We start from the raw sequence: 27,408 nt of genomic DNA, 5'->3' as shown, positions 1-27,408 counted from the left end.
TAATAAAGGGGAACATGAGTCTGTGGGGTCACAGGACTAAGGAGAGCATGATTGTATTCTCCATATAGAAGCTCAGTGCTATTCACATCCAGTTAGCAAGAACTTACTTACATGTTCCTGCCACATAGTCACAGGAGGTCTAACCACCAAGGGAGTGTAATAAATTATTAATGAAGGAGTTATACTGAGGAAATTATTAATAAAGGGATAATCCAAGAATGGATTTTGAGGTTAGCCCTCAATAAACCTGAAATTATATGCCTAGAAATGTTCTGGAGTCCACATTAACAAAACATCTACTTTCTGGTGGCAAAACTGAGGACAAAGGACACACAAAATCACTTTTATGCACCTGAACTTGAATTCATGCAATTTTGCTTACCAATCTAAGCGGGTTTAGTCCTTTTATTAAAATAGAAAATAAACATGCATTTGTAGCCACTAAAAACACCACAACCAACTGGTACAGAAGCAGAAGTTTATTTACTTAAAACATTTCACAATAATATTGACAATTATTTATTTAAAATAATATTCTAAATACTTACAAAAATAAATCAAGTATTGCTTCTATTTTTCAAGTGTGACAATATTCGCCATAGAAAATAGAAAGGACCTTTTTATAGACTAAACACTGCACTGAAACTTACTCAAGTTTAATAACTACACACTATTTCCTCTGATAATTTGTGCTTTATAAATTTCCAAACTATTTCTGTGCAACAAACAGGGTCACAATAAGACTGTATGAATAACACACCATGTACTTTCATTTTTATACAAAAAGACACTACCCTGGCCTATCACTGCCACCATCACTGCCAAAGGCCAGATGTACTGTTACACAGAAGTAGGTGTGATTCTGTGAAGTGCTTAACATCCAGTCATCAATGACCAACCTTATTTTACTAAGGGATGCTCAGCTAAAGGGTGCTAGGCAAGACATTTTTAACTTACACTAAATCATTAGTCTTAATCATTGAAAAAATAGAATAAACTTCAAATATTTCTCAATTCATTAAGTTAATCCCAAGATAAAAAATTTGTCATAATTATATCCCAAAAGAAAAGGACTATCAGTTCCAGGACAACTGCTTGAAATTCAAGATTGTGTCTAGCGTTATAATCACTGGGACATACAATTTTTGTCAATTCCATGTTTGTGCATCCAATCCTCCCTTGCAACACATCTGTAAAAAATTATGGTTCCCGATCAAACACATTATGTTTTGTATCTGGCAGGGCACTGGTCTCATTGCATAAACAATACATGGAAAGAATCTTGCCTTGATCACTGCCTGAATTTCTGTGATTAGTCTCCATCATATAGAACTTTACATAGTTTTATATAAACATGTATCAAACATTTGAAATTCTACTTAAAACTAGAAAAATCAGAAAATTTGCCTTTTCTTAAGAAAAAAAGAAGCTATCCTTATGTCCTTATTTATACTACATTATCTAGAAATTTATGAGCAATTGCACTGAAAACATTAATTTATTGAAGTTGATCTTTTACAGTAAGTTCCTTTAAAAGTGAACTTGTAAGAATCTCAATTATAAGCAAATACAAACACTAACATCAATATTTTCATTAACAAAAATATACCCAAATGCCACAATTTTTAGAAAATTTTAAACAGCATGCTAAAGTATTTTCAAAGCTTATTTCATTAAAAGACACAGGCAAGCAGACACCATAAGAAGATACAAAAATGAAAACCTACAGTGTAAATGCACAAAGCATCAAAATCTAAGAGGTAGTCAACAGAAACAACCCTGATAAAACAAAATATCCCAGCAGATGCCACTAATCTCAAAGACCCCAATAACTGTGAAATTCTTGTATTTTTAAGTGGTTAAATAATTACTGGGCAAGGATTTGCAGTTATCTACATGAGTTAACACTTCAAATAGAACAATACTCGTATTTATGAAGTACTAAGAATAAAATGTAGACCTCAGCTCTACAGCCTGCCAGCTCACTGTGGCTTACACCAATTTCGTTTACATATCAGCATCCCTTCTTTCATGCTAGGAGGGGAGAGGTGAGGAGCTGATCCAACAAGGATCATGCAGGCCACAAGCACACACCTCACAGAATGTCTGCTAATGTTCAGGGTATACACAATGCTGCAACGTTTGTGTTTGCTGTCCTCTTGTCACTATCTGATTCCTCTCTAGATATAAAATGGATGCAACACTTACTTCGTAAGTCTAAGGATCAAAGAGTTGGAAACGTGGTTACTAAGGATGGAAATCTGTCTTGACACAAGAATGAACCAGTTGTAGCTACATCAAGCAATACTGATTTAACAACCAATATTCCAAAGCTGTGACTTTAAAAAGTGACCCCAAATTAGAAAGTAACATCTCTGAAAAGAATAATTCTGGGCAGAAATGAACTGAATGCCACAAATCCAGCTCCAGAAACTTCTTAGAGGTAAGCAGAGACAGAACTGGTTCTAAGCTGATTCATCATTATTTCTTTTCAATAATGAGGCAAAATTATACATGATATACCCCTTCTTAGAAAGCAAAGGCCACAACAATTTCATGTTTAACGGCATGTGGATACTTCAACATGTATCCTTCTAGTTTGCTTTCCAACAGAATGGTACCTCTTACAATTACCAGTTCATTTCCCACCTGACATCTCAGTCAAGCCCTCCAAAATCTTCAATTATAGCAGTTAATGTACAAACTGAGATGCGACTCAGAGAAACTGCAAGTGTCCAGCCAGTCACTTTTAGAGGACAAAGTCACTCCAACAGTAAAGTCTTCCAAGCATTATAGCTTCCTCAGCATGACACAGTATCCTCCTTAGGGTAGAGCTAGCAAGTAAAGGAAATCTTTGCACACACCAGGCCAAAGGATTTACCTTGCACATTTGTTTTCTACATGCCTTACTAGAGACTTTTCCCATTAAGCAAATCTAGATATATTACTTTTTGCAACCTAATTAACTTGCGGCCACAGCCAAAAGCATAAAGCTGGAATATGCAGTTGCTTTCCCACACATGATGTCATCTCAAGACAAATATTTACTTTACCATACTTCCTACTACTCAAAAGTGCTGCCCAGAGACAGAGTTGATTCTGTATTTTGTTTTCAGAGAATACTTAAATGTTATTTTGATAAATTTTGATACCAAAGTTGGGAATGTAGTTCACTGGTAGACAGCTAGACTTGTGTGCTAGGTTTTGATCCCCAGTACTATATAAACTCAATATGGTGGTACACAACTATTAATCCCAGCATGCAGGAAGTGAGGGAAGGACTGATCAGATAATCAAGGTCATCCTTGAATACACTGTAAATTCACTGCCAGTTTGGGGTATAGGAGACCTGATCTCAAAACAAAATCCAAACAAAACTAGCTGCTATCAAGCATCTTAACCTTTGTTTTCCATCTCGTAGTTTCTTGGGGTACAAAACCTTTTGAGGCACTTCTGTTCATGTTTGTTTTGCAGGTTAGTCCGATGCTGCGGCTGGGACTTTCACGGAGAGGTTTCTGCGGGTGTTGGTGATATGTCGCTGTTGGGCTAGGAATGACCGCGCAGGAGCACCCGCACAGGTATCTTTGCAAGCGCCAGTGCCACTCACAAGCCGAGATTCCATGCCAAGTTTCTGAAATGCCAGGCTCTGAATAAAGAATTGGAAAAACAAATAACATGCAAAAAGTAACATAATTATTATAGCAGTCCTAGCAGACTAATGGTTTCCTGATCAGCAGAGAAAAAATTTAAGGATAAAGTAGCCAATTCTGTTTGGCAAGGCTAGGAAAAAGATACTAAAATCACTGCCTCTACTTTAATTCTTTAAATTTTAAATCATTAAAAATAGTAGCCCAAAACAGCATGCCAGAGAAGAACTTCCTATGTGATTTTGTGTGTGTTAGAACGATAGCTGTACTAACTGGACAGACACATCACACAGAAGAGCTTAGCACACAGATCTGGAAGGCAGCAGCTGCATATATTGCTTCATGGACAAAGTACTTTAGTTAGGACTAACTTGTTTTCTGATGACAGAAGGTATTTATCACTGGATCTCATAACACAACTGTATTGCATTGATATAACACATTTGCCTTCTATTATTCTATTATTCTGGTCAAGGAAGTGATGAACAGGGCTTAATCCCACTCATCACTGAAATGCAACATACCTTGTTATACCAGGCAGAAACAATGAGTTTTTCCTCGTAATCGCGGAATTTTGCTACTTTACATTCACTCTGAAAAATAAATTAATGATTAGGACAATTAAAATATCAGGAATTGCCCCCACCCAAATTATTGAGAACAAAGCAATTTCTTTACTATCTCACTGCTGGGAGAATAGAAAAAATACAATTGTGAGAGACACAAACTAGTCAAAATAAAGAAGTGAATTATGCAGAACACAAGTCATCTTTAGAAAAGGCAAAGAATGTGTGTAATTATAATCATTTTAGAAAAGTTACTCAAAAACAGCAACTTACACTTACACACACACACACACACACACACACACACACACACACACACACACCCTTAGAGATTGATTCCTGTGCTATTAATCCCCATGTCGTGAGGAGACAAAAGCAACTAGATTGAAATATCAAGATGGAGGAGTCAAAACCAAGGAGAATGGACTCAACAAAGTTCTAGGCTCCTCAGCATATTGCGGTAAATAAGGATCAGGATAAACAAATAGGCCGAATAGATGTTTATTCAGGGAGAAATAACTTACAACCTAGACAGATGAACACCAGGAAATTCAACCCGATCCTCTCCTGTCCGAGTCACGCCAGCAAGAGAGCGCCTTCCTGGCCCCCTCCGACCTCCTTCCTCAGGTCACCTCCGCCCATCTCTCCACCCCCCAATGGGCGTGGTCAGTGCTACAGAAGGACTACCTCACTACATCAGCACAACTTTTTCTTATTAATTCTTGGCAGCCTTTTTATGACTCTAACTTGTGGTTATATGCATGCACCACTGTATGGACTGAAGTTCTAATCATTGTTACTATCATCATTATTATTATCCTAATACAGTCAATTCTGTAATTCTAATGAGCACCAGATACAGATGACATACATAAAAACCACATAACACTTAAGCCTGTATCTTCCCTGAGCAACATGTTCTCAGTACACAAAGTACACAGGGTCAAACAGAGAAAACCCTCTGCCATTCTACTTCTCTTTCTTATGCACAAGCAATGGATAACTAAAACTTAAGCACCCATGTACTGTGAGTTAATGGAGGCTTTTCCCTCAAAGTCCTCTAGTGAGAGGTAGTATTTTGCTACTACTCTTTTAGGGATCTATTTTGAACATAAGCAATGGTGAGCATTCTTCACTGGCTTCCTGTGAAGTGAATGGTCAGTGCACTTGAAAGATTGAGATTTCAAAGATTAGTCAGTCAAATCTTATTATTTTGGACAAGTGCAGGCCAAGAAGCAAACAAAAGAAGTAAGGATTAAGATAAGGTACTAATAAACCTGCAAACCCAGTCTCTGACATAAAAAAAAAAAAAAAAAAAAAAAAAAAAATGCTGGGGCTACAGAAATGTGACATAGACTACTTCATCCTCAAGTTAATTCAACACATAGCAAAAGATGAAAGTATAAAGTATGCTTCTGCTAAGCAGTGCAAGAGGACTTCAGTGAACTGTGACTCTGGAACATGGTGCAAGCTCCTTTTGTGTAAATACAGGAAACACAAAGAGAGTTGAGCGTTGGAGTTAGAATGTGAAAAACTAACACTTTTTTTTCAGACACATACTTGCCCTGTGCATTTTACAACACAGCGTGGTCTGGATAATTAATGAGAGTAGGCATATACCAGCCTGGTATACATATTTTGGATGCAGGAAAGAGGAGGTGTTAAAAGTTTCAAGTGAACATAATTCCATCACAGCTCATACTGACTTTGCTGGAAATCATACAAGGAAATGGTGTATGAACAGACTGTGTTCTAGTTATGTGAAAAGAAACCAATCACAGTTCATGGGGAGGCCAGAAAACATAGCTTAGCATGGCTTATATATATCCATTTCAAAAACAGCATCATCTGTTTTGAAATTAGTGGTCCTGTACAACATTTTATCAAAGAAGCTACTAAAGTAATGGCAAAATCTAACATAAAACTGTACAATGCCCACAAGACTTCATAAAAACAATGTAAATAGTACAAAAATGCTTTTACTAAATAAGAGCTCAACCAGTTAGCAGGCTCACACCATGATTAGCAAAGGTTTTATGAAAGCTGGACATGGGTGGCAAATATAGTCAAGCTGATTCCCAGGACTCCAGGGAAGAGTGAGGAGATGAGTGGCTGTGGAGGCTTTACCTCTAGAATCTCAATTCTTCTCTCTTTCTCTGCCAGCTGCTTTCTGAGTAACATTATTTCGGCTGATGCTGGATTTAATTTCGGATCTAAAGTTTTTATTACCTGTGTAGAGAAAAAGGTTATGTCCACTTTGTCTTTAAAAGCATCAAAAAAATGTAACATGTTTTATAAAAAATTTAACATAGTTTATCCACAAAGTCACCAGGAGCTTATTTACAACTTCATTTAAATAACAAACAAATGTACAAACACCATCAAACTAAATGTTTCTTGTCCACGTATTCAATGGCAGCAACTTAGCCTTTTTTTGTTATTTAAACTTTGAGCACTGAGTTTTGTTCGTTTAGCTTTTTAAAGTTAATTTGTTTTATTTTGGGAGGTGACCAGTTGGTGACCTGGTCACAACCCCATAACAGCTTAAGTCAGGTCATGCCATAACTTTGCTTGGAAACCTTGTGTTTCCTACCTCATTCCAAATAAAAGGTAGCCTTGAATGAAGGGCATTCACTGCCTTCTTGACTTCATCTCTAGAGTGTTTGCTCTGTACTACAAAAGCCAGAAAAGGTCATCCAATTCCCTAGAACTGAAGTCACAGATGGTTGTGAGCCATCAACTGGGTGCTAAAAATCAAACCTGGTTCCTGTATGCTTATCAAATCTATTTACTTGTTATTTCTGAAACATAGTTATGTTATATCCTTGTGTCCTTTTAGAGGTAGCCTACATGTGTGAGTTCTCCCATTGAGTGTTGCTCTTTCCAGGCCTGACCTATTAGATATTTCCTCTGCAGTCTAGATTGTCTCTCCTCATCTACCGGGTAGACAACCTTAAGTAAACCTGGGGCTCCTGTGTTGGGATCTGAATGACTGAATTTGAGAGCCCCTCCCACTTATGACTAGAAACACTACTACAGTTAGGAAGAAAATGCTCATCATGTGAAGCTTTGAGATTTGAGGTTCAATTTTTGGTATTGTTTGTATGAAATCTAAACATTAACACAAATAAATATACTATTATTTTAAAGTTGCACCAACATGAAATTCCTTAAATTACTAAATAGAAAAGCATGTATTAACACTCTGAAGAAATATTTATATGTGGTATTTATGAAAATAAGACTATGAAAACAATATTTCACAGATATTTGAGCTAAACTATACGATAAAGAAAGAATTTAGTCAGATGAACATCAGGATAGAGTTTAACTGTAAAATAAAGTCAATGGAGTAATTTCAAGATACTGTCTCCAAAAAAAGGTAAACCATTTCATTCATTTTGCTGAGCCAATGTGCTGAGACTCTAGCACATAAGTTAAGAGTTTATATCATAGTAGTCACTTTTTTTTAGTAAGGTCACTACTGCCAGTATTGAAGATGTCCCCAAAAGTATATTTATCTGACTTATCTGACACTATGTCAGACTGAGTATGCAGGGCTTACATAGAAGATGGCAGAAACCTGACAGGCAAGGCAAGGCAGAGGAGGACTCAGTGACTAGGTTCAGACACAGACCTGTAGTGCAATCAGAACTAGGGCTGACTAGAACATCGGATATAAGCAATCAGCTGAGCAAGTGGCTCACTCACATTTCTAGCTTTCTCTAAGTACATTTTATATCGTTCCTCCATTGCTTTCATGTCTTCGTCTTTCTTCTGAAGAGCAGCTTCAAGTTCAGTGATCTTTTGGACTATTTGTGAAAATAAAATTAAACCAATTATCACATATTCAAAACACCTGATCCTCATACAAAAATTGTACTTATCAAACTCATTTCCAATGCCTGCTAAGATAATTTATAAGAAAAAATTCTTTAATTTCTTCTCTAATTTATTCTTATCTAAAACTTCTGAACTACAAGTAATATATCCACAATCACTACCTATAATCTAGCTGTTTCTATCTTTCTAACAAATATTAAAGACATGAAATATATTGTTCCATGTAAGCACAACCACAGAGAAAGAAAATAGACACTGTTTTTGTTTTGAAGCTCATTTTATTCTATTTTGAAATTATTTTACTCAGATTCTATAGTGTTAACTTGACTAAAAGTTACAATGTTTGATACTCCTTTATATCAATCAGTTCATTTATTAAAATTGGGGTTTTTTTTTTTTTTTTTTTTTTTTTTTGCTTTAAAACTATATCTTATGTGAATGAAACCAGCATTAAAAATAAGTGTGATTCTTATGCAATGTGTACACTACTCACTGTGTAAAGATAGATCTATTTTCTTATCTGCTTCACTAGAAGGGCAGATCCTGAGAAGTGTGTCCAGATTTTACACAAACTTACCGTTCTGACTTATATCTGGCTGAAGGTCTTCAATGAGCTCCTGTTTCTTCTGTAATTCTTCATGGACTTCTGTTAGTTTTTCCCTAAGTATTGGAGAGAGCATGGAGCTTGGTGTCAAATGGACCTAAGAATGAAAACTGGTCTTTGCCACATTGATGTTTGGACTTTGGGCAAGAATGCCTCTGATCTTTATTTTCCCACAGGTAAAGCGGGAACCTATTTGCCTAACCATAGGGCCTGCCGTGCAGATATTAATGCACTTGATACAAGATGCATCCCCAAGCCTTGGCCTTCCTTTCCCTCCACACCTCCAATTCCTACACAACTGAAAGGAAAAGCTGTATAGGCCACAACATCAAGTCAGTTGGTTAATAAATGTCTCCTTGGATAAATCTGTCAGATGACATTAGCTACTTAAAACTGTAGGAGTTAGGCTGGCTGCCATGCATGAGCAGTGGAATGTGCTCTTGGTAGCAGTGGTATAGTCTGGGCCTATGCTTTCTTTCAATTCACCAAGTCAGAAAAGAACATTTTCCAAAAGCTTCACCAACCCTTCCCCTTTGAAATGAAACATCAGTTTTACTTACATATGAGCTTCCAACTTCTGCTTTAGTTTGCTGGACTATAAAATTAAAAATAGTTGCCGTTAAGATGACTCACTTGGGAACGGTAAATTTCCCAAAAATCTAAATGTCATCGCCTCTTTTAAAGGTATATTATGTGAAAATAGTCTTCAAAATATGTACTTGTAAGGCACAGTTTCTAAAACTTAAAATTTTAGGTATTTTTTGTACATCAAAATGGATAGGAAATGAACAGTAACAAAGAAAAATTCTGCTTATTTTTGAACATAATAAAAATTAAATTTGAACTTGAAGAAAAATAGCAAATCCAAGCTGAAAGTGATATACTAAGGAGTATCAAACATTTCGTTATCTAATTAACAAATATATACTTTAATATTTATCTTATAAAACCTTATCATTATAAATTAAAACACTTTAATATAATATTAAAATGAGGCAACTGGATTTTTGTCAAAAACAAATTTAAAATAGGTTTCCTCTTTTAAAGTACTTTAAACCATAGCAGCAGTCCTGCATCAACTAGGTACCTGTAAAACGCTGATACGTGGGCATCAGTACATTAAAAACAAATGGTGAAGAAATTAACAACACTGCAAACCAAAATGTAGTTCCCCAAATAGGTGCCATCTTAAAAGTACTCCCTAACATGGCTTAGCAATATCTGTATTAGAGAGGGTACAATACCGTATATATGCACATATGAGATGCCGCCATGCATGAGATGACTTCTATGTTCCAAGCCCCCAGGGAAAAAAGAGAAAATCATATAAAGTATGCAAAAAAAAAAAAAAAAAAAAAAAAAAAACAGAAGGGAAATGCAGCCCTTCCAATCTGCCCTGCCACCTCTCCTTACTTTACAGCTTCCTCCCCCACTAGTATTTTCCATTAACTGGTATCTGCTAACACATCCAGATTTATCTTTTCTTTTAATCAATTATCTCTCTCTTAACTGTCTTCTCCCCCACATACAGAGGTAAAGTATGAAAAAAAAAAGCTGCTAGGTATGTCTCTTTTCAGGTGTTCCTATATCAGCCCACCCTGTCTGAACACTCTGAGATGGTGTGGAAATGGGGAAGCAAGAGGGGTAATGTCTTCAAAAGCTGCCAGTGTCCTTCTCACTAGTTATGATTCTTCAATGATCTGTCAGTGGAAATCACTCATTTCCTATTAGGAAGTGTTTTCAATTCTGAGTGCTAATTATTCTCATTTGTTTTCTTTTCCTCAGGCCAAGCTTGGTAAAAGCACTCAAAGTATAACACTCTGTGAGTCAAAACTTAGAGAACTTAAGTATAGATACTGAGGAGGACAGATAGAAATCACCTTACAATATAGATGAGTAATCTACAAGACTTCAAGTTGGCAAAATCACTGCATCTGTTATGCAGATATATACGGTATTTCACGGTACCATCAATGAGAAGGGTACCATTTCAAATGCAGGCTAATGGGTAGAGGAAACTACTAGAGAATACACATATATATACAGCAAGTTAAGAACTTGTTACTCACAGTTTCGCCTTCAGTCTTGGAGCCCTGATCTTGTAACGACTTCTGGAGGTCCTCAATTTGCTGTTGCAATTCTCTGATGCGCTCTTTGCTCAACCTATTGTGACATGAGTTGGTATTTATCTACTCAGATTTAAAGTTACAGCAGTTAGGGGTCTATTAAGTACACTCATGCAATTTAATGAAGTGATAACAGAAATAAATCCAAGGTAATTAACTGTGACAAGCACAATAGGTACAACAGGATGTCACTTCTGAGCAAGTAACTTAGAAAGAATGTCTCCCTTATTAAAGTAAATATATGTACACATACTGAATGCAGTCACATGTCTACCATTCTTTATTAGTTCACCAAAAGTTGAAACCCGGTTTACTCACAGACAACAAGGTTCAAGTGTCTGCAATAAACAAACCCAGCTGCACACATTTCTATAGTGAGTATCCCCTTGATGAGGTAGGTAAGTTAGAAGATACTCTGCAGCCAGGTTGGCAGATGCTTTCAAGGTGCCATTCAGAGATGAAAGCTGTCTAACTTCAGCAAGTTTCTGACCCTCTCCAGCTTCCTTATCCACAGAAAGGTGAGCAGTCACTCATTGAGGGAGGATTTACCAAACTGGCCCTCAAAAGCACTTGCAGGTAACTAGCGTTTATGAGGGTGGAGAGATGGTACAGCATAGAGTGCTTGCTTGCCTGTCATGTAGGAAGCGCTGGCTTCAGTTTCTAATGCTGAAAAAACATGTCTCAAGCATACAAGACAGGGTGTTATGGAAGATTCCCACAGGAAATTCAGGGACATCAGGTGTAAGTATTGTTTATGATTACACAAAGTTTAAGGCTCGTGGATGGGACCAAGAAATCACAGTATTTGCTACAAATACATTAACCAGATGCTTCCTGTGTCTACAGCTCACTAGTCTAAATCTCAGGAACTTGCCGAGAAACAGTGACTGAATTACGCAGAAGTGGAATTCTGATTGACCACACACACAAAACTGTTTAAATACAGCATCGTTTATAGTCTCATGTAAGTATGAGTCTATAGCTTAAATGCAAATTTCCATGTCCAAGATTATAAAATGACCAGTATTTTTAAAAAAATAAATGAATTTTTATGAGACATTTTAGCTCACCAATATAAATATCAGTAAAACATTGTATTTTACTTAAAAAACTAAGTTTTAATCTGTGTTAGGTATTATATAATATTACTGAAATAAAAGAAAATTTTAAAAATTTAAAAACTTGACTGTATAATCTGTGTCCTATTTATACACACTACTATAGTAGCTGCTAAACCATTTGTTTTCTTTCTGTTGTGAGGATATCTAATGAAAATCAAGAGTAAGTATCCTGGCTAGGGAAGCCTGTTAAAATGACCACATTATTCGTATATTTTATGATAGAATCACTGATCTAAAGCCTTTGAATTCTTCAGAGTAAGGATTACAGTGATGAGAAACACTGGCTTGGCAATGCTATCTATTCAGAGAATAATTCTGTCCCCTCCTTTAGGTGACCAAGTCACATGACTTCTAATGGCACCGTTACCTTTGCTCAGTTTCCAGCTCATTCATCTTGCGGTGCTTCTGCTCTAGCTGCTCCTGCAGTTGCTCAATCCGTTCATTCTCTGTCCCTTCCTGCTGCAGGCGAAGCATTTTGTTTTCATGCTGCAGTCGAATGAACACCTCTCTGACAATGAAAAGCAATTTTAGAAAGAAAGTTCACAACATTCTTTTCAAATGGTTGCTACATTTATGTAACTATTTTGTGTGTATAAATATGTATAGATGTTTGTGTACACATGTTTCAGGGTAGCCATGTCAAGGTCAGAGGGTAACTTGTGGAGACAGTTCACTCCTTTGCCATGTGGGTCCAGGCATAGAACTTGGGTAGCAAGTACCTTAATGGACTGTGCCATCTCACTGGAACCACCATATTATTTTAAGGAAATTCCTATCTACTCAATAGCTCTAATTTTGAAATATCAAAACTTTTGAAAGTCTTAAAGATACACTGTATGTCCTGCAAAGGTTACATCTCAAAAGTTAAAGATAACAGTATATAATCAAGATATATATCATTAAACAAGTGTGCAAGTTCCTAGATAATATGACTTGACTTTTAAATATTAGCAACTTTAGGAAAAGTAGTATATTCTTAAGATGTATATGATAAAACAAGCAAATGTAAGAAAACCATTTTCCTGAATATCTAAAATACATTTTTATGATGATCACCAGTCTATACATATTTCTTTAGGAGAAACCTTTATGTACATGGACCATATTTTCATATTCATCAGTTGAAGGACATCTTGCTGTTTTCATTTCTTAGCTACTGTGATGTTCAGTCTTTGAAGCATATACCAATCAGTGATTTATTTTTAACTTTATGAGATTATTCAGCTGTAAAGAAAAGTGGAGTCATAAAATCAGCAGGTAAATATTTGCAAAAAAGAAAATATTTGGAAGCAACCCAGATCCAGAAATACAAATGCTCCTATTTCTCTTATGTGTGCTTCCAGGTCTGAATCTCCAGGAGTATCAACCTAGAGTAACCAGAGAAACCTGGACAGTAAAAAAGGTCCACGGAGGACATCAACTCTAACTCTAGAGACAGGAGTAGCAGGACAGAGGTGGCATGAAGTAGCAAATGACCAAGATGGGGAGGGAAGTAAGTTGCAAGGGTTAGAATAGTGTGGTCCCAAAAGGGGGGAGGCGGGTTAACAGAAAAGATGTTTTCAGGTGGGAGAATCATTTTATGTTTATCTAAAGCTGTGTGTGGGTGTGTGTATTTTTTTCTAAATGAAGTTAGGCCACTTGGAGTGTCTATGTTTTCCCAAAAAACCAAAGACCAAAACAAACAAAAAACAAAAGCTCCTTGGTACGGGTATAAGAAACCTCCCTTTTAGGTGTTGGTTAGAGGCATCTAAGAGACTCCTAAAACAACATAGGCTGTTGCTGTTGCCCTTGGTTGCCTCTCAGAGGTTGAAGATAAGTCCCTGTTGTGGAAGACACCAGGCACTTTGGACTTAAGAGGAATCCCTGCAGAATCTGACCTGGCAGTCTCCTCCATAAGGTCTAGATTTTACAGTATCTGAGTGTGCTAAGAAAGCTGCCAATGATAACTAAAGAAAGAGGGGTAACAAGTGAGAGTGACCTGCATAGGGATTAGAGATGGGGAATGGTGTAAATATAGTACACATATGTGATATTTCAAAATATTTAAAAAATGTATGAATGGTTTATATAAAGGTCTTAATGTACTTTTCAATGCAAATTTCATTCTGGTATTAAACAGAATACTTACACTTTCTCCCTTTTCCAAATCCCATAGTCCCAAAGCAACTACTTTCAACACATGCAAATATTTTTTAAATGGCAAAAGCATCACTCTAAAAATTAAGCTATTCTATAGCATTGGAAAACTGATTTTTTAGCATACTGACTGACTCAACAACAAAGAAAATAAGTTTCACTTTATATAACTACTCAGATGTTTGTTACTGATACTACTTTGTATCCCCTTTTATAACTTGAAATGAGTAACTTAATTTTGAAAGTAAAACAACTTTTGTTATATGAATTTTAGGCAGTAAGTTTCTTCTTTAATAACAAAGCACATGACCTTACCTAGCAAGAAAAGTCAGGTTATAAATTTACAAAGTTAGCTTGTGGGATTTTGCTTCTAATGTATTTTTAAACAGTTGTGTTAGCTCCTATAGCTTTGCCTATAAAGTTTAAATGTGTCATAGAGAATTTCGGTATTACATTTCTATACTATTCTGAGAAAAAAAAAATTGAGTTCTGAAAGGCCACCTGCTATGAGATTCTATGTATGTGAAATACTAATAAAAGTCAATTGATACTTGTCATCTAAGGGTGAGATCTGGGGGGAGGAGTAGGAATGGGGAACAACTGCTGCTGGGTATATAGTCCTGTGGGTGTAACAACAGTTGTTCTAAATCTAGGTAATAATGGGGATGGACACAATGTGACAGTGGCAACTCCATGATAAAAGCAAGCAATAGCAACCTATATTTTAGATAGATGAATTATACTTTAATGAAACTAAATAAAGGATAATCTAAGTTTTAATAAATAAACCCTGACTTGTGCCAAAGCCTAGCAAGATAGGCAAAATGCTTAGAAGTAAATCATCAAAACAACCAGATAAAAGACAGACTGGGGGGGGGGGGATACCTACATTTGTATTTTGTTTAATTTTACCACTGTTGTCAACAACTTTTTCTATTTTATTTTACTCACATGGATTTGAATGTCATATATCAAGCGTTTTCCAGAATTAAAAAAAAAAAAAAAAAAACCACAGAAAAAAGCCATTTCAATACAATACAGGCCTTGTCAAAAACACTAAACTGTTACTCTGCCAGTTCATAAAATTTTACTTCTGGTAATTTTTTAAATTGCTGGAGTAAAAACAATTAAGAAGGCTGTTTTCAGTTCTACCATAATGAACTTTCATTAATGTGTTCAGAGACAAGCAAATTATGAGAGAGACTAAAACCAGCTGGCACTTGTACTGTTAGGTACAGGTTATCAGTCAACACAAGTTTACCTGTATTCCACTGGCATGATCTCAGCAGCAAGGTTCTCATAACTTTTTGTAGCAGATGCATCTAAGGAACAGAAATCAATCAGTGTGTCATCAGTATTTCAACCATTAGAAAAACAAACTGAAATCTGCCCCACTCACCAGCTTGGTTTAGGTGATCTTGCTGTGCCTGTGAGCACCGTAGCTCCTCATTTGTCTCTTTCAGAGTGTCACGCTGTTCTATCAGTCGCTGAAACAAAATGGTTACACCAGCGATTACAACTCCCATAAGAACCAGAAGACAGTGCATGTGCACACAAACACGTGTGTGTGCATATGTGCATGCAACCCTTCCACCACATGTGGTTCAGGGATCAAATTCAGGTTGTCAATTTTGACAGCAGGAACTCTCCTGGCCTGCCCACAATTCATATTTTCTGATTTTAAAACTTTACTGAAAAGCGATAATGATCATGACTGACACAGGCATATATATATATATATATCAATGTAAGAGAACGGAAAAGCAAGATATGGCTCTTACACTTCTGGTCAAACACGTAAGTTTTTTTTTTTTTTTTTTTTTTTTTTCTTATTAGTAGGCTCTTTTAGGAGGTAGTTTTAAATTTCTTAGAAGAATGATCAGGAAATCACAAGTTCCTACACATTTTCCCATTTTTCCCACTACCAGTATTTCTAACATTTTGTGCTGTTGTGACCAATGTACCAGTGTGAGTACATTATTATTAATGCATTCCAACATAAAGGCATTGCTCTTTCTGTTACACATGCTATGACATGTATGTACCATAACTCAATGATGGTCCACTGACTTATAACAAGAGTGATAAGACAGTTTCAATGAAGAAAGAACAGGTTTTTAAACAAATGATGCTGGAACCACAGACAGCAGCCTAAAAGACTGAAATTGGACACTATCTCATAACATGAACAAAATGGAACACAGGCTACATATAAGAGCCAGACTCCCAAACCTGTGAAAACAAAGAAGTAAACTAAAAACAAGAAAAACAGACAACTGTGACAAATAGGAAACTTTTGCTGTAAAAAGGATTGTTGTGAACATGAGAAGAAAAACACAGACTCAGAGAAAATATTCAAAAAGTAGTTAACTAAGGAAGGACTTGCATTCAGAATATATTTTAAAAATCCTTACACAATAAAAGCAAATAATTGAAGTGAAACATGGGAAGGATCTTAAGGGCCATAAAGTACACATACTTGCCCAATGTCCTTAATCATTATGAAAATGCAAGTAAAAATTCATACTTACTAGGAAAGCTAAAGTCAACCAAAATGAAAGAAAAGTGTTGGCAAGGATACAGAAAAGAGCTTAAATATTTATTACATCTCACTATGCCACATGTCATAGTATATACTCCAGAGGAATGAAAAACACCCATATAAAAATGTATGAATAAACCAGCAGCAATATTCAACAGCCCAAAGTTGGATGAGTCCCAATATCCACACATTGATGACTAAACAAATGAAACATGCTGCATCAACACAACGGGCATCATTTAACAATACATAGTACACCTACACCATATGAAGCTTTAGCTAAAATATGGATGACCTTGAACAAGATAATCACAAAACTTAGTTATGCCACTACATGCTTCAGATAGGCCAGGGAAATGGCAGAGACAGCACGTACATAAAAAGTGGCTGAGACTGATGGAAAGGAGACCAGACTATATGCTACCCGCTAATGTAAAGAATTTCTTTTCAGAAGTACAGTATTCTCAAATTTGATTACAGTAAATGTGGTTTACATACTCAAAGCCTTGTGTGGTGGTTGTAATTTTGAACTCCACTGATCTGAAAAATGCCTAGAATATCAGCAAAGCAGAGATGAGTAAGGGCTCTGAACTGATGAATGGATTAACCCTTGGTAGATTCACAAGATGATGGTTGTAGAAGGGTAAGAATCAAAACCGGGGCTTAGCTGGAGGAGACAGACAGCTAGGGCCATGTCCTTGGGGACTTAGCTCTTGCCCTGGTCACCTCCTAAATTCCTCTCTCTGCCTACCATCCACCATGAGCTAACAGTCTCGTTCTCCAAAACATCACTGCTTCTGTGATGTTCTACCCTACCACAGGTCTGCCAACAGAACAGGCCATTATGAATAAAGCTTCAGTAACTGGTCAGCTAAAATCTATCTTTCCTGTCAAAGGAATATGACTGTTTTCTAACTGTCACTGCAGAGGTCTGTCTTATACTTTCCTGGTAAAACTTTAGTAATTACTTATTATTCTGTAGATATTATCACTGTGACTTTTTTCATGGTTTCTTTGCAGTAATCTCACTATTGGTGTATAAAACACCTACTATTTTTTATGCAAATTTTGTTCTACACTTCACTAAATCAATTCTAATTCTTCTTTAGTATTCTATATAAGTATCATATAATATTGCTAAAATGTCTAAACCACCCCAAATTAAAGATTCAGTGCAGTCTCCATGGAAGGAGACTGGGAAAAAGCTATAATTCCTATGAATTATTGTCATGGTAATCCTGAACCAAGCAAACAATGGACGCATCATAGTACTTGATATCAAACTGTACTGCAGAGAACAGCAACCAAAATCAGAGTATTGGCAAAAACATCAGATGAACAGACTGATGAAAAAGAATACAAATACCATAAATAAGCCCAGACTTTTACAGTCAAATGATGGAGGCTCTTATACACAAGAGAAAAGAAAGCCTCTTCAATTACTGTTGTTCCCCCCACCAAAAGTAAAAAAAAAATCAAGTCATCTCTCTCACTGTGGATTGATATAGCATCTAAAAAGACTTAAACATAAGACATTAAATTAGGAAATCACTGAGAAGAAAATATTTAAGATTTAGAGGTTAAGGATTATGGTTAAGGGCAATTCAAAGCTACAACACCCCCCTCCCTGCCACACATTTCTCATCAAACATCACCTCTTTTTCCTTGAGTAAAGCCTCATGTTTTTCTTCAAGCCGCTTCATCTCAAATGCTAGTGTATCTGCCCTTTTAGACTCAGAGGAAAGCTTAGTGTGAAGGTCCTGAACCTTTGGGCAGGAAAAAAAAGTAAAGGAAAATCGTTCATAATACTAATCGACTTTCAAGGTTGTATAATTGAAAAGGCTGAATTGGAAACAGGCATTTTAATTCTAACTATTTATAAAAAAGAACATCAAAAGAAAAAAAAAGAATTACAAAAAATTCAACACATTAAAATAAGCCAAAATATTTAAAAGTAGGCTTTATTATAATAGTTTTCTAAGCTATTTGATAAATGGTACAATAGAGTATTTGAAGGTGGAGCTATATTCTCTATCATTGTCGAGGCATTTTTCCACTTCCAAAACACTGACAAAGTTCAACAAGAAACCTGAAGACTTCAGAAAGCAATAAAAAGGTGAAAGACATAGGTAACTCTGATTCTTTAACTGCCCCCTAATCTACAATTACAGGAAGAAGAAATTCAATAGGAGCACACAACTGACTACACTCGATAGCTAACTTCTGTATTGAACTTTTAATTTCATCAGTGAGCTTCTCTCACCTGGCGCTTGTAGGTCTCTAGCTGTGCACGTGCTGCGTTGGCTTTCTTCAGCTCCTCTTCCAAGCTTACAGTGTTGTGCATATACATCATATTTGTCTCCTGTAAAGATTTCACCTGCTTGCGGAGGTCATTTAGGTCTTGTAGCTTCTGACGATACACCTCCACAGTCGACTCCAGTTTATTTGCTTTGTCTGAGGTAGTCCTGCATTAATAAAACATGTATGCACACACATTTTTTTCCTAGCTGAAAAAGGAATATTGTAAATAATAACAAAAACATAGGCCTAAGACCATTTTGAGTTCATTATTTTTGTTTTAAAGACATCAACTAGTAAAATACTTCAAGTCTGATAGATTGACAGACACAATTGTCTGTCAGGACAATGTACAAAATGCATCACTTGGTACACATGACTAAATCATTCTGAGCTATCTGCAGTTCCCAGGCAAACTGCGTATATGGTTTATTGGAGTTGTAAGGATTTAATATGCTTACAAAATTGATTCAATTAACAAATTTGTCTGGCAAAGCACTTTATTTAGAACATCATTTATTTGACCAACTGGGCTAAAGCAAAAATGAACTGAAAAAAGTCAACTCACTTCAATAGCACACATAAGACCAAATTAGTAGCTATAATGATTTTTCAAATTGGTATTTAAAACAGAAAAAAAATTAAAACTCACATAAAAAACACTAATGAGGCCTAGCAAGATGACCCTGTGTCACCAGAACTCACATGGAGGAAGACCCATAAGGTGTCCTCAGGCTCCCATAGCATGCATTATACATTCCCAAACACAACATAGCAGCAGCAAGCAAATGTTTATATCCCACAGACAATTCTATCTGAAAGAAACGCTAGAATTCTTACCTATGTTTAGTTTCCAAAAATGTGATAATGTACATGAAATAAGTTAACATGTATTATTCACAAAATTCCAAGAAAATATTATCATTTGGGGTTTATGGGTTCTGATGTGAAACTGTCCTAACAAGAACAGAACATTATTATATCTTTAAATGCAGTTCTAATTAATGCACACAGAAGATGACCAGAAGTGTAATTAAAAAGTGACCAATACACAGAGATGTTAAGAGTTCTGATAAGACTGGAATTCACTCAAGTTATCTAAACAACAGCTTAAGAAGAGGCATAAGCACCCAGACAAGCCCTACCTAAGGACATCTATCTCATCTTTCAGGGCTCTGGTTTCCTCAGCAAGGCTCGTCAGCTCATCGTTTCTGTGCTGAAATTCAATCAGCTGTTTTTCAAGCTCCTCACAATGAACACGGTAATCATCCTTTGCAGCTTCAAGCCTTTAAAAAAAGAAATAATTTTTAATGTAGTTTCTATCCTTTGTCTTCTCAATGGGATTTATGGTTAGTATGACATACTTAAATTTTACCTTCAAAAGTAGAAAAAATTAAAGTAACTCTTAGCCATTAATATATAAACACAAAAGAAAGGTACATAATGCTCTGACTTTTTACTTTACCTCTTATGTATATCTTGTTCTAACTGAAGTTTTAATTGGCAAAGATAAAGAAAAATGTACACAGTATTTTTTTTTTTTTACAAACAAATGATATGTAAGGAGGTAAAATTTTAATTCTGAACAGATTATAACAAATTAAGGACCATCAGTGTAGGACATATAGCTGTGTCAGAAAGAAAGTACTCATACAAAAGAATCCCATTTAAAGGATTCAATGGCTGACTTGGTCAAATCTAGGAGAGCAGAGCATTGAAATAAAGAATGAGAGTGACACTTAGCATCCACTGAGCAAGAATTAGTTAATGAAATCCTGGATTCCAGGATTTCAAGAAAAGTTATAAAGAAATTGAGACAACTGCTTGAACTTGCTAATGTTCTGTGGCTTAGGTAACAACACCATGTCAATGAACAATCTGCTAATTATCACCATTATGGTATGGTTTGCTGTTTTTGGAAACACATACTGAAGCTTAGCAGAGGCTAAAAGAATCTGCATCTCGTTTTAAAGAGCAAAACGTTAAAGTGAAAAGTATCTTTTAAACTAAAGATCTGCATCCTTTCATTACTGTTAACTTACTTCTATGGAGGCACACTCTCCAAGCCTCTGCGATCCCTCCTCCAACTCTTACTGCCTCCAGCCAATGTCTGACTTCGATCTTTGAAGTTCTTGTTTTATTGTGCATATCCTACCTGGTTAACCTAACTGAACACTGTGAGGAAGGTACTGCTTACACAATTTGGTATTTTTTGTTAGTGTACTTTAATCAATGTCTTAAGTACATATATAAAATTCTCAATTATTGGCTACTGATAATTATGGCTCTTTAAATATTAGTTTAATAAAGCTCAATAATTTCTTCTAAAATATTACCTGTAGTTTTCTTCTTGTAATTGTTCTAGTTGTAACTGTGCGTGAAAATACTTTTTCGCAACCATTGTATTTGGATCATCAAAAGAGCCATCCAACTGGTCAAGCTTTTCATTCATCATCTCATTCTCAGAAACCAGTGAATTCTTCTCATCCTGAAGTGCAGTCACCTGAGAAACAAACATCAATGTCAAAGCCACCTCTGATGAGCTGGGAGTTCTGTATTCTAATTCTGACTGAGGGATGAAATAGTTTGAGTACATATAGTTTTAGGTCTAAGCTAATTTTCAGGATGTAGTCATTTTCTCAGCCTAAGTTATCATTTTAGGTTCATAGTAGAAAATACTCAAAGAATCAGGGTTTTCTTTGTTGTTGTCGTTTTGTTTTTATTTTAAGCCAGATAAATTGTTTTCATTTGCACAAGAAAATTGCCAATCTTGTAAAAAGGATGAAATAAATGTAAGTGGGTATTAGTAAGATAGCTCAGGTGGGTAAAAGGGTTGTCATCCGAGTCTGCAGGCCTGAGTTCAATCTCATGGTGAAAGGAGAGAACCAAGTCCTGGAAGTTGTCCTTCCACTGCACACACAGTGAATAAACTGACAAATCTAAAAGCGGCATGCAAGTGCAGATTATCAGTGCCAGCTCCTGATTACACTGCTCTCTGGTTCATTTTGTTCCCTTGGTTCTATTTACTCTCTACTTAACACCTCAAAAAACTTACAAGTACAGATGACTGTTCAGTAAAGCAAAAGCTGACTTATGATTTTATTAAGAACATTTTTTTTTTTTGTAAGATGACCCACTAAAAACTTGCTAGGATTACTGGAAAAGTTTATAGTGTATATTTTCAATAGGTCTATATATTCCCTGGAGTAATGAGAAACTATATACTGACAAGAAATGTAACAGAAATTGAATTACAAATAGTAACAGAGAATGTCCAAGGACATTAAAATGGAGACAGGACTAAAGAATTCTTGAGGAGATAAAACCAGTTAGGAACACAATTGACTTGAAAATATAATATATATATAATAAAATTAACTTTAGTCATTTTTAGTAAGCACCAGTATTCAAGAAAAATACAAAGTTCAGGCAATCCAAAGCAGCAAAATTAAATTTGAATTAACAACAACTTTTGGCCCAAGAAGATAACTATTTAGAGGTCATTAATCAAATATTTTGGTTTCTTCAGGGGAAGCAGGGCAGAGACAGAGTCACACCACGGAGCACAGATTGTTCTCTCACTTACGGTCTTTTTGTCTCAGCCTCCTAGGTACTAGAATCACTGGCATGAACCACTATGCCAGGCCTTTCACTTAAAATCATACTTCTGCTGGATTACTAGAAAAGTTTACTATGTGTATTTTCAATTAAGTCTATACATTCGCTGGAGCAGTAAGTACATACTGACAACTTCCTGGTTATTTTAATTTTGTTTTGAGAAGAAACATGAGGGACATTTGAGAGCATGGGGTAGATCTTCCCTGGGACTCACCTCTATGATTTTATTCACTGACATAAGTCTCTCATGTTATAGAACATGTGCTGCTCTCACCCTTCACGTAAGGCGTTTCATGCTCCTCTGTCCATACCTGCATGTCCAGTTCCTGGCACCTCTGCTTCAGCTCTTCCTTTTCTGCTATGGCTTCCTGAAGCTCTTCTAAAGCCCTTTTAAGCTGAAACAGAAAACATCATCCCCAGCAAACCACATTTAGTGAATTAAAACTATAAATTCTTCTATCAATACACGTATAGTGATATTAGAAATCATGTTTACAATTTACCTGTTAACTAATGAGCCTTCATGTGTTGCCTTGGTGTGACATTCACATAATCTTACCAATAGTTAAAGATAAGGCCTGACATAAATAAGATTGCATGAAAATTCTTGGGACATATTTTAAAGGTCTTACAGATTCCTTTTTTTAAATTTCATTATAGATAATATGCAAAAAAGTATGTTTATATTTAAACAAAATTTCTATCAAAAAATAAATTTGAAATATTCTTTAAGATATCTAATATTACTCTTGGTTGGGGAATTTGGAAGCAAGGTATCTACAAAAGAAATACCTAAAAATGCACTTGGCCTCTCCTTTCCCACTTTTCCTGGACTGCCCTGATGAGGTTATAGAAAGGGAGAGGGAAACTTTATTCTATGTAAAAAGTGCTGTTACAGGATTCTGAGTCTGTCTGTGAGCTCTTTCTTCAATCTCAGACAAAAGGATAAAAACTGGGGGGGGGGGAGAAATCACTATTGAAACTATAATAGAAATTTTAGACTTTTAAAAATTATCTACTGTTTAATGGTATAACCATGCAGAATGGGCGACATAACTATCAACAGGTCTAGCTGGAATACTTAGTGCCACTGACTCTTAGAACATGGTCACAGAAAATACTAAAGCTGTCACTACTTACATTCATTAGAATACACATTAATATCCAAGCAGGCTCTTACAGCAAATTGCATGCAGTTCTGCAGGAGGGATCACTGCACATGGTTTTAAACCTTGCGAGTAACTGGCAGGGGAAGCCGTGTCCCCAACTGTCAACTGTCTCCTCACATAACGGAAATCTTACCTGCTGCTCTAATTCTCCAACTGTGTCACTTGCAGGGGAGCTCACTATTTCTTTACTCATCAACTAGGAAATTAAAATAGCAAAGTTAAGTACAATAGTGCAATGTTTATGAAAATCTACTTATTTAAAGTTTCATAAATTGGTTTATATTTAACTTTTTCTTGCCTTAATCCAATGAACCTTAGAACATTAATCAGATAAAAACTTCATTAGAGATAGAAACAAGTAAGAATGTTCAAGCACATTAATAATAAGATTAAGAATAAATTACAATTCATTCAAGTTTAGGAGACAAATTACCAACTATAAACACAAACATGTTTTTAAATAGGGGATGCTTTCATTTATCTTGTTCTTTTTTTAGTCCAAGTTCTTATAAGGCAGAGTAAGCTGGTTTCAAGCTTGTGATCCTCCTTCAAGAGCAATGGCTCCAGGGTGTACCACCATGCCCCTCTTAAAAAAATGATTTATATGTCATAAATTAACACTTTTCACCCAAGATTTATAACTGGATTAAGAGCCAATACCAACCCCAAGAATTTGATATCATACTAGTATGTATGATATAATCATAAACTTAAATTTAGGCTACTTGAATCCAAAATCTAATTGTTCACAAGTCAAAAGTTCTAAATACACATGATACAGACACACTAGATCACCAGTTCTCAAGCTTCCTAATGCTGCAGCCCTTTAATCCAGTTCTTCATGCCGTGGTGACCTACAACCATAAATTTTCTTTTCTGCTTCATAACTGTAATTTTTCTACTGCTATGAATTGCAATGTAAATAACTGTGTTTCCTAGTCATCTTAGGCAACCCTAAGGGGTTGAGAACCACTGTACTAATGTCATGAACACTTTTCTAACAAGCAGGAAAAGGAGAGGAAATGGAACATCCCACATGCACTAGGGTTGATTATTTTGCTTGAATTAGTAGAAGGTATTCAAAAGAAATTTGATCCGTGGAAGAGAATCTGCCTAGCAATCACTAGACACTGGGTTTGGTGCTGAGCATCAAATTAAAATAAAAGTACTTAAAAATACCAATTATCAGATGGCTTTTAGAATTAGGGGTTCTAAAATTGAGCTTCAAGGCTTTTAAATATGTACACAGTTCTATGTAATTTGGCTCAGGCTTTTCATACTCAGGTGAGCAGAGTGTCACTTACCTCCTGAATTGCAGTCATAACCACATGCTGAACAGATTCTTCCAGGGTCATTATAGTTTTAATATGCTCTATAAATGAAAATATTAAATTTGACATAAAATTCTTCTATATAACGCCTTAACTACTCAATAACAGAAGTGTGGAAATTAATTTGCCATAAATGACCCTTCATACAAATATACTAATTCATTAACATGTCCATTAAAAGCAAGATAAAGACTTTCAACTTTAGTAATTTAAATATTTTATCCAAAAAAGAACCCTTTAATTTTTCCAAGTAAAAGAAAAGACACTACAAGTAATATAGTAAAACAATTGATAATGACTGTCCAATTTTAGAACCAAAAATTGTTGTGCCATCTGCATTCCAGGAAGGCTCTCAAAGGTATGTACGCAGCCTCCTGCAACACCTGCTTGACATCCAATAATTCTCGCATTTAAACCTTTCCACAAACACGAAATGAGGGACTTAAAGAATGCCTTAGTTATTTGCAGACTTAAGTCCACTCCAACTGTATGTTCTTCACCCAACTACTGCCCTCAAAGTTATCCAATACTTTTGGGTTGTACTGATTCCTTTAGACACTCCTGCAAGTCCTCTAAATCTTCCTTTTATTTGTGACACTGAGAGTTTGAAAGGTTATGGCATGCACTTGACAACTAAATGCTAAGGAGGAGAAAAAGAATTAACTGAAGAATGTACAAAAGACATAACGGTGCCTATACTAGCATCTGGGGCAATCCAGACCTGGCTGCTGCAAAGGACCACATCTGCATCAGTTATCCTACTGCAGTTGGGGTCTGTGTTGCCACCAATGGTCACACAGAATTAGAGGGTTTGGACTGCAACCTGTGGTGTGTTCCTGTCTGGGAGCCATGCCAGAGAGGGAAAACTGACCCTAATGGCATGGGTGTAGGGGAGTTGGCTTTCCACACTCACCTGAGGCAGATGGCCCCAGTGGTCCAGCTCAGCTATAACCCAGGCCTGCAGCTATGCCTTAAATTGGCTCACCCTAATATCTACCCGGCATGCTAGATCTTGTGAAGGGACTGGTCTGGTGAAATGACACCAATAGGATCTCCATGAAATGGGTGGCTGTGGGATGTCCCAGAAGAATTTTGGTGAGGATCCAGTGATGATGGTGTACCACAAACCAGAGGCCATGAACCAGACCAGTGACTTATTTCAATAACATTTGCTAGTAAAGCTGATTGTACAAAAAGGGTATACCATGTGACACAGGGCTCTCAATGTCTACAGAACAAATGAAGAGGTGTTGGAGAGGCAGGAAAGATGGAGAATCTAAAAGGTCTTTCTGATTTTTTTTTTCTTGTTTTTGTTTGTTTTGTTTAATTTTCTTTTGGAGGGCACTACAGAAGTGAGGAGACGATATAATATAAAAGGGGGACTGGGAGGTGAGTGGAGTTAAGGTTCATGATGTGAAATTCCCAAAGAGTCAATAAAAGAAATTGTGTTTTAAAATATCCCCTTTTGAAAGGGGCATTCATTATTTATTATCAGGCCAATCTTTACTTCAAAGCATAAAAGTTCGGAAGTTGTTCGGAACCTTAAATTTGGGATGTTCATTTGTTGTAAATTTTTTCCCCCTATTTTCATCCCTTCTGCAGCTGAGGGTGGAATCCAGGGCTCTGCATATGACAGATGAGAGTTCTACTACTAAGCCACATCCTGAGCCCACTGGTAGTTTTTATTTAACTATTCAAACCTAATTGTTAACCTAGACACATATGCTGAAAGTGAAACTGTTTCTTTATATATACTGCTGATAAAACAATCACTTATATCTCCAGGAACTGAATTTCCTTTCAAAACTATAAAAGCAAAAATATGTAATAATACTTAGGCCTAATATGAATAAGATAGAATATCAAAATATATTGCAAGATGCAACAAAATCATCAACACTAGAGAAAATTGTAGATTAAACTGTCAACTATGGCTTATAATAGAAGCATGATAAATTTACAAGAAAATGAAGGAATGTAATACTAGAAATTATATGATACTGAAATGAAATAGAATCAAAGCTAAATATTACATCTCTAAAAATAAATAATACCTGATACTCTGGAAACATAAATCAGACACAAATATGCTATAAATAACCAGAAAGAAACTTAAGTATTAGTCAAAGAATAAAAAGAACCAAACTGTAACAATAAGTACTAGATTTAAACCTGAAATTGTCAAATTGTGGACAGCCAGGGACATTTTAATCTGTATGAGTAAAAATTTTTAGTTAAAAAAAAAAAAAAAAACTACAACATATAGATCTTTAATGATTTCTGGCTAAATATAGAAAAAGCAATTATTTGCCCTCTGAAAAAGTATCTACTAAATACAGACACTGGAATAGGAACATTTTATGGTGTGTGTGTGTGTGTGTGTGTGTGTGTGTGTGTGTGTGTGTGT

At 35.9% G+C, this 27,408-nt stretch overlaps 1 protein-coding gene across 1 annotated transcript in view; it reads right to left on the bottom strand.

The window, feature by feature from the left end:
- Positions 1-464: 464 nt before the first annotated feature.
- Hook1 (hook microtubule tethering protein 1) overlaps positions 465-27,408 on the bottom strand; it is a 46,068-nt gene continuing 19,124 nt past the window's right edge. Inside the window, exons 6-22 of the mRNA XM_051188189.1 lie at positions 24,975-25,042; positions 23,804-23,866; positions 22,813-22,896; positions 21,220-21,386; positions 20,029-20,169; positions 18,849-19,050; positions 18,241-18,351; positions 15,443-15,530; positions 15,305-15,365; positions 12,275-12,415; positions 10,730-10,823; positions 9,221-9,255; positions 8,634-8,716; positions 7,925-8,025; positions 6,341-6,442; positions 4,172-4,240; positions 465-3,646 (exon numbers count right to left, since the gene is read on the bottom strand). Of these exons, the coding sequence (XP_051044146.1) occupies positions 3,476-3,646; positions 4,172-4,240; positions 6,341-6,442; positions 7,925-8,025; positions 8,634-8,716; positions 9,221-9,255; positions 10,730-10,823; positions 12,275-12,415; positions 15,305-15,365; positions 15,443-15,530; positions 18,241-18,351; positions 18,849-19,050; positions 20,029-20,169; positions 21,220-21,386; positions 22,813-22,896; positions 23,804-23,866; positions 24,975-25,042 (1,781 nt within the window). The 3' untranslated portion in view covers positions 465-3,475. The remainder of the gene's footprint in view (positions 3,647-4,171; positions 4,241-6,340; positions 6,443-7,924; positions 8,026-8,633; positions 8,717-9,220; positions 9,256-10,729; positions 10,824-12,274; positions 12,416-15,304; positions 15,366-15,442; positions 15,531-18,240; positions 18,352-18,848; positions 19,051-20,028; positions 20,170-21,219; positions 21,387-22,812; positions 22,897-23,803; positions 23,867-24,974; positions 25,043-27,408) is intronic.

The sequence above is a fragment of the Phodopus roborovskii genome, unplaced genomic scaffold (assembly GCF_943737965.1).
Source record: "Phodopus roborovskii unplaced genomic scaffold, PHOROB, whole genome shotgun sequence".
Taxonomy (NCBI): Eukaryota; Metazoa; Chordata; class Mammalia; order Rodentia; family Cricetidae; genus Phodopus; species Phodopus roborovskii.
This window is presented reverse-complemented; position numbering and strand designations above follow the sequence as displayed.